The sequence below is a fragment of the Clupea harengus genome, chromosome 16 (assembly GCF_900700415.2).
Source record: "Clupea harengus chromosome 16, Ch_v2.0.2, whole genome shotgun sequence".
Taxonomy (NCBI): Eukaryota; Metazoa; Chordata; class Actinopteri; order Clupeiformes; family Clupeidae; genus Clupea; species Clupea harengus.
In genome coordinates this window covers 605,803-617,500 of record NC_045167.1, presented here as the reverse complement: position 1 = coordinate 617,500, position 11,698 = coordinate 605,803, and the positions used below count along the sequence as shown (strand labels likewise).

The following is an 11,698-nucleotide window of genomic DNA, read 5'->3' as shown; positions in this document are numbered from 1 at the left end:
CGTCACTGTTTTTTTCTCAACAATACTTTCTAAAATAGATTATATTCCTATACAACAACCTATATTTATTTTACAATGATTTGTGAATATGAATAATAATAATACTGTATATGTGAATATCCATCCGCTCATTCCTGTGTTTTAAATCAATCCATACACTCTTGCACAACTGATGGCTATGAAACACAAATGAATGGTTCAAATGTACCTTGTCTGAATGCATCCTCATAGGTCTGGCTGGATGCTGCCACTCAGATCTTCTTTTCTTACGGCTTGGGCCTCGGTTCCCTTATTGCTTTAGGAAGCTACAATTCCTTCACCAACAACGTATATAGGTACACCTTTATTCTAATGGTGACCCTCTCAGTTATAATGTATACTAATGTATTCAGATGTTTTATCTCCTATTCAATACTTCCACTTAGTGTTCATGAGAGGTTTTATTTGTATACATTTGTCTCAATCTCTTGAAATATCTTTTTGCACTACAATTTTTTTCTCTTTTTCCTACCCTTTTTCTCCATTCTCCAGTATTTATTTATTTATTTATGCTGGATACTCCATTCTCCATTTATTTGTTCTCTAAGTTGAACTGACATTGAGCACAAAGAATTTCATTACTGATAAATGCTGTTTATGAGTAAATGATAATAAACTTGAACTTGAACTTGAACTTGAACTTGACAGGGATGCTATTATCGTGTGCTGTATAAACTCCTGTACGAGCATGTTTGCTGGCATTGTGATATTCTCCATCGTGGGCTTCATGTCTCACATCACAAAAAAGCCAATCCAGGAACTGGCCGCCTCAGGTGAGTTGATTTAATGTTTAATGATTTGGATGGAAGGGTTCATAGCTTGAACTTCTTCAAGCATGTCATTTCAAATGTTTTATAACTTGAATTAAAAGAAAGTACTGACATAGAGGCTGTAGGTACAGCGTAAAAAAAAATTAAATAAAGCATAATGATTTAAAAATCAAATCATTTATGAACGATAATAAGTCTGATATCTAAGACGAAACATTATTTTCTAGACAGAGCTAAATTTAGTAGAATTGTCACAACCAGTGTCTCCAGTTACCAAGATTCTCAGAGTAGGAAACACAGCAATGTTTTACAAGCACTCCATTTACAAACATTACAAATATCACAAACATCATGTCGCTAGGCTCAGGGCTTGTAGTTGTTAAGCCTCTCAGACTTACTCTTAGGAACTGCACGAAGAGTACACTTATGACTAGAAATGGTCACCGCTCAAAGTGGTTCAAAAAAGTAAGTTATCAATCCTCTTACACCTACTCTTAATGAGTACGCAATGAGTAGTACCTTTGTCTGAGTAGTATCTTTGCATGACGTCAGAAATGTACATCCCACACACAAAGTTAGCATGTGTCTATGCCTTTCTCCTATTGTTTTGTGTTGTACGGATGTGGATGCAACGTAGTTCCTTCAGCTCATATGAGGGGATGTTGCCACCTGCTGGAGTATCTTATAACTGCACCTCATACTTGTGGATTGTTTCAGATCATCTGTGGTACAAATTGGACAAAGTTCCGCAATGAGACATACACGTTTGTGGATAGTGAGATATTTGTGTTTTTTTTACTACAGATTTCTGTTGTACGAATTGGACAAACATACATCAATAAATAGAAGGGAGGTCACAAATATCACATGATTCACAAATGTCAAGTGATCAACAGATTCACAGGAAGCGATCCACAAATGTGCAAACCCCAGCAGCACAGTGGCGGTGATAATGATCAAATCTGAGCCCTAAAGAGCATTAACAGAAGTCAAGGGGGGGAACCCATTGCTTTACAGACCTCAACCTACAGCCAAAATAACACGCCTCGTAATAATGCCATAGATTTACCAGTGACGCTCGTTGTGTGCGTGTGCTGAGTGGTGTTTTCAACAGCTAACTTGGTTGAACAAATGCAGCATTTGAACCTTTACTCAACAGATAATTGTAACCTCACCGCATGATGCCACTAAATCCTACACACTGCACCTTTAAGTAGTAGCCAGGCCAAGGTTTTAGTCTTCAAAGTAGCCCAAAGTCTTACCTTTAAAAATTGAGCACAGAGGTTTGGGTTGACTTCTTTGTTATGTTTTTTTGAAAGATGGTTCGATCACTGCTATTTTGAATAATTGTGGAACATATCCTGAAATGAGTGAATTGCTCATTATTTTAAGTTGTTTCTCATTTAACTAAGAGTAGTGCATGTTTAAGTAGTTTTGTAGGGATAGGGTCTAGTAGGCACATTTATGACTTAGATGAGGAGATCAGGGAATTGAGTTCAGGGAGGTCAGATAAATATCACAGAGAATAATAGGCGAGATTAAAGAGGTATATCTTAAGATCTCACTTAAAGGTTTTCACAGTTTCAGGCATTCTTAGGTCCTCTGGCAGAGTATTCCAAAGGCTGGGAGCATAGAAACTCAAAACTACCTCTCCATGTCTCTTTGTCCTGGCCTTTGGAACTGTTCAGAGTTCAGTGCCAAAAGACCTCAGGGATCTACTGGGTGTGTACCTTGAGAGCATGTCTGACATATATTCAGGTGCATGACTATGGAGTGATTTATAGTCTAGTAAAATAATCTTAAAATCTATTCTGAAACAGGTAACCAGTGCAGTGATTTTAAGACTGGTGTGATGTGCACCCTCCGTCTTGTTTTAGTGAGGACTCGTGCTGCAGCGTTCTGTATTATTTTGGAATTGACTAATGCCTTTATTTGGTAGACCAGACAAGAGAGAGTTACAGTAGTCTAGCCAGCTCGTGATAAAAGTGTGCACCAGTGTCAGCTTGAGAGAGAAACAGTTGCACCTTAGCAATGTTTCTTAAGAGATGAAAAGATGTTTCAATTATATTTTTGATATAAGTTTCAAAATTGAGATCAAGTATGATGACATCTAGGTTTCTGGCCTGGTACTTGGTGTTAAGTGCTAGTGTTTCTAAATGTGCAGATAGTTTCTCTCTTTCGGCTTTTTCACCAATGACTAATACCTCTGTTTTATCTTGGTTGAGCTGGAAAGAGTTCTGTGACATCCATACATTTATATCAGCAATGCAATTTACCAAGCTATCAATAGAGCTGTAATTGTTGGGTGTTACAGAAGTATATAGAGCTGGGTGTCATCTGCATAGCTATGGTAATTAATATTGTGCCTCCTAATGACACTACCAAGGGGTAACATGTCTAGACTGAAACGTAAGGGCCCTAAAATGGATCATTGAGGGACCACACAGGTCATACAAATGGTTTTTGAGCTGTGGTCCCCAAGGGCGACAAAATATTCCCAGACAGTAGGATTGGACCAGAGAGTCCAACCCAAATGGTCATGACATCATGATCTACAGGTTCAAAAGCTGCCTACGGAGACACTCCCCCATCTTTCAGAGGCATGACATTCCAGTGCTCAGTCTCCTCCTTGAGTTCTCTGTGCCTCCCTCTCTTTGTGTGGCCCACTTACATGACATGAGTGATCACTTGCGCACATCAATGCGTGTCTGATAATGATATCATGAGAATGATATAAAGATTTGGGCCGAAAACCAGAGGGAAATAGGGCAAACCAACTTGGTTAGCTGCCATTGACTAAAGCAGCCCAGATACACAGCCAAAGAATGCTACATTGCATGTATAATATTTTAGTGTCACTGTGCTGTCATGGAAGTATTGTAATTAGAATATGGAAAAGAAGCATTGAAAAAATGTTCCAATGAAGAATGCATGGGAAGCACTGTAGAATGATCACATGTAGAAGGTTTTTGTTGTATTAGTAGCTACCACTTAAAGCTTTAACAGTGGGTATGGTGTTGCTCACTAGGCCCCGGATTGGCATTTATGGCCTACCCTCAGGCAGTGACCCAGCTGCCCATGTCATCCCTGTGGGCCATCCTGTTCTTCTCCATGCTGATGATGCTGGGTCTCGACAGCCAGGTAAAATGCACATCATTTGCCATTCATTGTGTATCCTATGCTGTTCAGTGCATTTGCACAGAAACATGTTCTGTCAGTTCTGTACAGTTGAAGGATTTGTTACTGCACTGATGGACGAGTATCTATTGTGTATCCTATGCTGTTCAGTGCATTTGCATAGAAACATGTTCTCTCAGTTCTGTACAGTTGAAGGATTTGTTACCGCACTGATGGACGAGTATCCCACGGTCCTGAGGAAGAGGAAGAAGGTCTTCATTCTCGTCGTCTGCGTGGTATCCTACATCATTGGCTTCTCCAACATCACGCAGGTAAACTCCATTATTACTGCGTGAAGAACTTATTTGTACCTTCCCCAACGTCTATTTAGAGACTCAGTTTGACCGCTACTGTTTGTGTATCCAGGGAGGCCTGTATGTGTTCAAGCTGTTCGACTACTACTCTGCCAGTGGAATGGCCATTCTATATCTGGTGTTTTTCGAAACAATCTCCATATCTTGGTTCTATGGTACATATACTGCTTTCAATTATATTTATTCCAATTATATTGCATGACAATCACATAATCAACATAATCATATTTCCTTTGCCCCATCCAGGGGCTGAGCGTTTCTACCAAAACATAGAAGAGATGATTGGCTATCGGCCCTGTGCGTGGTGGAAATGGTGTTGGATGTTTTTCACTCCAATGATCTGTCTGGTAAAAATGGTCTTTACCTATGTTAATGTATGGACATGACAGATTTATCCTTAGTTTAAATGGTCTTTACCGATGTTAATGTATGGACATGACCGATTTATCCTTAGTTTAAATGGTTTTTACCGATGTTAATGTATGGACATGACCGATTTATCCTTAGTTTAAATGGTCTTTACCGATGTTAATGTATGGACATGACCGATTTATTCTTAGTAAAAAGTTTAAGGTTGAAAGATTGTCTAGGTCATCTGCACATCCCAAAATAACCAGGGAAATATTTTGTATCGTTGAATAGCTAGCTCAGCAATGTGATTGCCTCCTTTCTTCTCTTCATGTAGGGAGTATTCACCTTTAGTGCGATAGAGATGACCCCTTTGACCCTGGGGAAGTATGTCTATCCACCTTGGGGGCAGGGGATTGGCTGGGTCATGGCACTGTCATCTATGCTGCTGATCCCAGGGTATATCGTCTACATGTTTTTCACTACTAAGGGTGACTTACGACAGGCAAGTCATGTTTCTCTTTCCTCTGTCTACGCTAACGCATGAATGAAATGCTCTTTCTGAAAGTGCTGTTTCTAAACTCAGTGCATCTCCTCTCTCCTTCAGCGTTGGCACAAGATGACCACGAGGAAAGATGAAACGACGGCAGCACCCAGAAGGCATTCATCCCAAAGGGGAAGTATGGGTGAGGCATCTGTGTGATACCTCTTTTCTCCACAACCCCCACAGGAACACAGGGACACATAGAGGACGTGAACACGAAGGCACAATACGAGTGTCAGGTACCATGTGGCCTTTCAAAGCATCAGTCTTCCATAACTGTACGAGCAAAGAGAATTGACCATCAACTAAATTAATCCATTTTCTGTAATCAGGCTTATTTCTGTTACTGTTATGTTTCAGATGTTTAATGCAGGTACACTTGAGCTGGGTTCTCTGTCCACCACATTCTCAATAACACTACAGCCTGGTTTTGTTAAAGTATAAACTTTAAAGTGAACCTTTTTGTGAACTGTGGATATTATTGCCAGTTCAGAGTTTGAAGATGTCAACTGAAGATGGCAGTGTATACTTTGGTAATTATTTAGTAATCATACATTCCATATTATTGCCACAGCTACAGCAATAACTATGGGAAAAGACATGTGTAAACATATAGCATGGACCTGGGCATAACTTATGCAAACATATAGCTTGTAACATACACATTTGATAACTGTAACTGTAATTTGATCATTTGTAACTGGTCCTATTATCAGGGTTTCTTTATTTCCTGATTGTACATATTTTTCTGAGAATCCTCATAAGACCGTGTGTTGTTTTGTATTGTGTAAATGTGAGTGCTTTCAGAAAAAAAAGTGAAGAAATATGACAGTTCACTCGCATGAAATACTCAGCAGGAACACTTTAAGAGGTTCTTTTGTTTTGTATTACTGTATTTGAGTTGTATATCAGCACTTTCATCCCCTTTATATAGATTTATGTCATGATTTATTTCAGAACAATAAAGATTTATACCCTTAAATCTCACCATATTGTTATTGTTTTAATATTATTGATATTATAATCAAGGGAGACAGTAGGGGAAGTTTTTGGGAAGTTGCAGAATAGTTCATTCACACCCTATTGATTCACATATATTATAGAAAATAGAAAGAAAAAGTTGCCAAAGTTACAAAAAGTTGCAATGGAAAAAGAAGTTGCACTGAAATGGCAAGTGTTTGGCCCAACGTAGGCAGTAAGGCAGCAGGCCACTGGAAATTACACAAGCTTTTCACTACAATTTACTGGACTAAAGCTTTTCAGTACAATTTACTGGACTAAAGCTTTTCAGCACAATTTACTGGACTAAAGCTTTTCAGTACAATTTACTGGACTGCTAAATCTTCAGAAACACCTGTGACATGTTTTAGCATTAGTGCTCAACATAGGGCTAGTTGATATGTCTTTAAAATCTATCTACAAATACAGGTCAAATGAAAGCAATGTCCAGTAGGTGTAGCCAAATCTCTTATGAGTATGAGATATATAATGCCTACTGTGAATACAAGTGTGTCTCCAAAAAACTACAGAGAAGGCTTGTTTACTGCATTCAGAAGAAGGCGAAAGAAAGAAGTGCTGAGCCTACACGACAGAGTAGTAGGCCTAGAGCGACGTCTATATGGCATGAGTCAAGCAGGGTGTCCATGAGGGTGTGAATGAGGATTGTTGAAATGGTGGCTAGTGCTAATTCAATTCAGACCTGTGGGTATATATATATAGGGTATATTGAAAAACAGTGTTTGCTTTGAGGAGACATTTCAAGGGATGAATGAGACAGGCAAGGCAGTACTCTCTGGTATTGATGCCCTTGTGAATGTTCCATGTTCATCAGCCACTGTGGCATTGATGCCCTTGTGAATGTTGTATGTTCATCAGCCACTGTGGCATTGGTGCCCTTGTGAATGTTCATCAGCCACTGTGGCATTGATGCCCTTGTGAATGTTGAATGTTCATCAGCCACTGTGGCATTGATGCCCTTGTGAATGTTGAATGTTCATCAGCCACTGTGGCATTGGTGCCCTTGTGAATGTTCATCAGCCACTGTGGCATTGGTGCCCTTGTGAATGTTCATCAGTCACTGTGGCATTGGCGCCCTTGTGAATGTGGCATGTTGAATGTTGTGAATGTACATTTGCATTTCCTGAAGGGGACCAAGTGAAGTGAACTGTCCATCTTTGGTCAGGGATGGACATGTGTTCTGTTATTTTGCATGTTTTTTCTGTTGGGGTCCTTAGTGGAGGAAACCCCTTGTGAACACGGGGAGAACATGCAAACTCCACACAGAAAGGCCCGGGAGATAGCCCACCTGAGCACTCTGGGGAGGACCTGCCCCCCAGAGCCAACAGCACCCCATGCGGGAATCGAACCCATGACCTTCTTGCTGTGAGGCGGCAGTGCAAGCAGTGCAAGCAACTGAGGCACCGTGCCCCTTCAGACCAGTGCATGCAAAGCAATACATGGCAAATTCAGAATAAATATAAATACCAAGTACAAGATCATACAAGTAAGAGAGAGAGAGAGAGAGAGAGAGAGAGAGAGAGAGGTGTAAAGACTGATTGAAAGAGAGAGAGAGAGAGAGATGTAAAGACTGATTGAAAGAGAGAGAGAGAGAGAGAGAGAGAGAGAGAGAGATGTAAAGACTGATTGAAAGGGGTAATTCCATTTCAACTCACTCAAGCGGGTGAGATGGTATAGTGTCTTTGATAAAGACAGACATAGGTAGGGAAAAATAAGTCAAGAAAAACTGATAGATAAATATATAGAGAGAGGGTGGATGAATGAGAGGAAGAGAAACAGATATTAAGATACAGAGAAAGAAAGAAAGAAACAGAAGTTTTATATCAAGCTTTAGAAACATGGATTCAAATATGAACTTGTCCCTTACATCCAAAGATGTACATTAAAAGGAATGCAACTCTGTCTGACTAACTGTCACTAGGGAAGACACAGCGCTAAACAACACCATTCCCTAACCCCAATATTTGCACCCTTACACCCCTTTCATACCAAGGTTCTACCGGGTTTGACCAGGGTTAGGTTCAGGTGAAAGGTTTTGCAATACATCTTGTTTAGCTGTTATATTAAATTATATATTATTACAGTATAAAGCAACGCACTGTGGTGTGATCCGGTGTCTGCTTTCTTCCAGGATTAATTCAACTTTGTTAAAACTTTCTTTTTGCTGTCTTGTAAATAGCACAATGCCATTTTAATGCAATGTTATTTTCTTTTTTCAAACCGTCATACTTTTTCATTTTAAAAACTAGTAAAACTGTTAAACTGTTAATTAGTAGATTCACATTGCTCGTAAGCTCCACTGAACTATTGTGACATCATAATGGCTTCCACCTGTGCCTGTCACCTGCACCAACATGAAGGCTCCCTTTCTCTCTGTCCCTCTCAACAGAACTCCCTAACTAGGAGTACTGATACGATATTGTGTCTCTATGTCTGTCTATCTACCTACCCCTCTCCAATTCCTCTTTGTCACACTCCATCTCTCTGTATCACTCCATTTTCTCTCCTTCTTTCCATCATGCATACACACTCTCACCCATTTTTCTTTCTATTCCTCTGTTCATCAATTCCCACTTTTTCTTTTTTCATGTCAGCATTCTGTCTTTCAAGTCCTCCCTTCCATCTTTGTTCCTTCTTTCTCCCATGTCATGTTTCTGTCTTGTGCTTTATCTATCGGCCATTCTAGTCATCTTCTCCCTCCCCCATTTCCTCTCTCATTCCCACTTCATTTCACTCATTCTTTCTCTCTCCAGAACCTCCCTCCACTCCATCTATCTATCTTTCTATCTATCTTTTCTCTTCTCTCCATCTTTACCCATTTCACTCTTTTATCCCTCCATCCCCCTACGCTGTGTCATCTTTACCTTTACCCTCAAATACATGAAATCAAATATAATCATTTATGTCCCTCTTTTTTGCTCCCTCTCTCTCCAAGCACTTCGCTTCCTCTCTCTCTATCCCCTTTTCCCTCCTCTTTTTCTCTCTTTTCTTTCTCAACACTCAGTACCCTAGCAACCACCATGGCTACCCTAGCAACCACCTCAAATACCCTAGCAACATCCTACCCACTACTACCATGAACAACAAGTGTCAATCTAGCAACCAGCTTAGCAACCACCATGACTACCCTAGCAACCAGCTTAGCAACCACTTCAATTACTATAGCAACCACCTCAATAACCCTAGTAACCACCATAGTAAGTCAATAGCAACCAAGGTAAGGTTCAGATGAAATGTTTTCCAAAACATGTTATTTGGTTGCTATATTGAACGTTGAGGGCGTAGGAACTCTCTTTGTTGAGAGATGAGGCAAGCAGGGATGTTGTACCCTGTAGTGAGTCATCACGCTAATGATACTTCGTTACATAGCTTATTAGGCATATTAGGCAACTATATATGATGCCATTCTAGATGTCCCTACATCGATCTTTCTGGTGTTAATGGTCACAATGCCTTCTCTACAGATCCACAAGACACTGAAAGGAGAGTGTGCCCAAGTCTGATATACACACAAGCACACAAAGACTGCATTCAACATTGTCAATTATTGTAATAGTATGTTTCTCATTATATTATTATATTATATTATAAATACTATCGTTTTAATATTATATACATGTATATATATATATAAATACATAAAACAGTATATATATCCTCAGTCATCTCATCTTGTTATATAAAATGAAGTACTTTTAGCAAATGAAGGTTCTTTCTCTGAACGTGCATCTATCCACTTCCTAATATTTTACTTTACATTTATTTGATTTTCTTTCTCATTTGATTTGCATGTCCACGCATTTCCTTTAGTAAATGTGTCTTTAATTTCCGCCAGTTGTTTTTTTACCTCAAACTAGAGGCCTTAGTATTTTGGTTTTTATTGACCCTTAGGTGTTGTGTTCTATGTTGCCCTGTCCTTGAGAAACAAAACTCTGTTCTTTTTTATAGATGACATGCATATGTAGAAATTGTTATAAATGCTGGCTTGACTTCATAAGACTGGGGTGTATTTCAAATAGCTTTTCCACAGTGTTTCTTAACTGTAACCCAGACCAAATAAAATTAGCTTGTAGTATGTAAAAAGCTAGCTAAATAGGTCATGACTGACTGTAATGTGGATTTTAGCCTTCTTAGGAATTCATCATCAGCAATTAGACCACTGCAGCCCAGGTGGAAATTGTGTTTACACAACAAAATTGAGTTTGATCAACTATGTAAGTAGGTTAGTGACATCTTGCTAACAGGGTTGGGGAGTAACTTCTGAGTTAAGATAAGTGTAACTTTAATATGTTACAATTACTGAGATTTTTTTTTAAATAACTTAGTTACTAATCAAAATGTTGGTGATTACAAAGAGGTTACATCAGAATCAATTTTTTTAATTTGCCAGCCTCTTTTCAAAGACACAAACTTAAAATATGAAGTGTAAGAAGTCTGACAGAAATGACCTTCCAAAAGAGAGGAGGACCATCACCCGAGGGGATTCAGTTCAGTTTTTAACAGAGTTCAGAGTTAAGGGTGGAAGAGAAAGATGCTACATGTGCAGCATGGAGGGTTGGTGCTGTTGTTTACTCCTGTTGTTTACTCCTGTTGTTTACTCCTGTCCTCTGATTTTATCCATCAAATCACTTGTATCCTTTTCTGTCTTAAACCTTTCATTTTGCAGTCTGACATTCATCTGACACGTTTCTGATTCTCTCCCCTCCCTTTCTTCTCCCTCCCTTCTACACACCCCGCCCCTCCCCTCGCCCTTTTCCTTGCCCGTGTCACTCCAGGGGGGTTCAGGCCTTGAGACAATGTCATTGTTTTGGCGCTGTATAAATAAAATGAAATTGAACAGGCAGGTTAATATATGGAATACCCAATACACACATCACATTTTTTCGGTTGTCATTTTATTTAAGGTAACACTCAGGATAAATTTAGCTCATAGCTAAATTCTTTAGCTAATATCCATTAGTTAACATTAGCTAGCTGGGTAAAGGGGTAAAGGGCATTTAAGATAAAAGATAATCTGTTGCCAAGGGCAGCAATTCCACCTTATTAGGTGTTAATATATCAATGTAGATTACTCTTTGTAAATGATGAATAAAATTGAACTGCATTCTTGGAATTGCCTTCCCCAACGCTAAACTATGGTCCTGTTCTATGACGTGTTGCCAACTGTATCTATCATTACATCGCCACCTAGAAGATACCTTTAGCACTGAAATCAAACTGCAGATGATCGTAAAGGGGCATGATAAAGCCTTGTCCTGAAGAAAACACATTTCAGGACATTTGTACATGGGCACATTTTGGTGTTGTGGTGTCCCACTTACTCTAGTTCTCTTCTTCTGCTACATGTAACAATAGGCTCAGGGTCCTGGATTCTCATTCAAACATCATCACCAATTTGACCACAGAAAAACGAAATAAAAAAGACATAATTAACACATATGAACAAAAACAAAGGATATCATTTCCCCCTAAATCGTTGGGCAAAAAAA

The 11,698-nt window shown here is 39.3% G+C and overlaps 1 protein-coding gene across 1 annotated transcript in view; it reads left to right on the top strand.

Annotated features, from left to right (window-relative positions):
• slc6a1l (solute carrier family 6 member 1, like) overlaps positions 1-6,179 on the top strand; it is a 12,456-nt gene extending 6,277 nt beyond the window's left edge. Inside the window, exons 8-15 of the mRNA XM_031582386.2 lie at positions 232-335; positions 688-812; positions 3,838-3,950; positions 4,127-4,258; positions 4,353-4,455; positions 4,547-4,647; positions 4,986-5,153; positions 5,256-6,179. Of these exons, the coding sequence (XP_031438246.1) occupies positions 232-335; positions 688-812; positions 3,838-3,950; positions 4,127-4,258; positions 4,353-4,455; positions 4,547-4,647; positions 4,986-5,153; positions 5,256-5,351 (942 nt within the window). The 3' untranslated portion in view covers positions 5,352-6,179. The remainder of the gene's footprint in view (positions 1-231; positions 336-687; positions 813-3,837; positions 3,951-4,126; positions 4,259-4,352; positions 4,456-4,546; positions 4,648-4,985; positions 5,154-5,255) is intronic.
• The last annotated feature ends 5,519 nt before the right edge of the window (positions 6,180-11,698 follow it).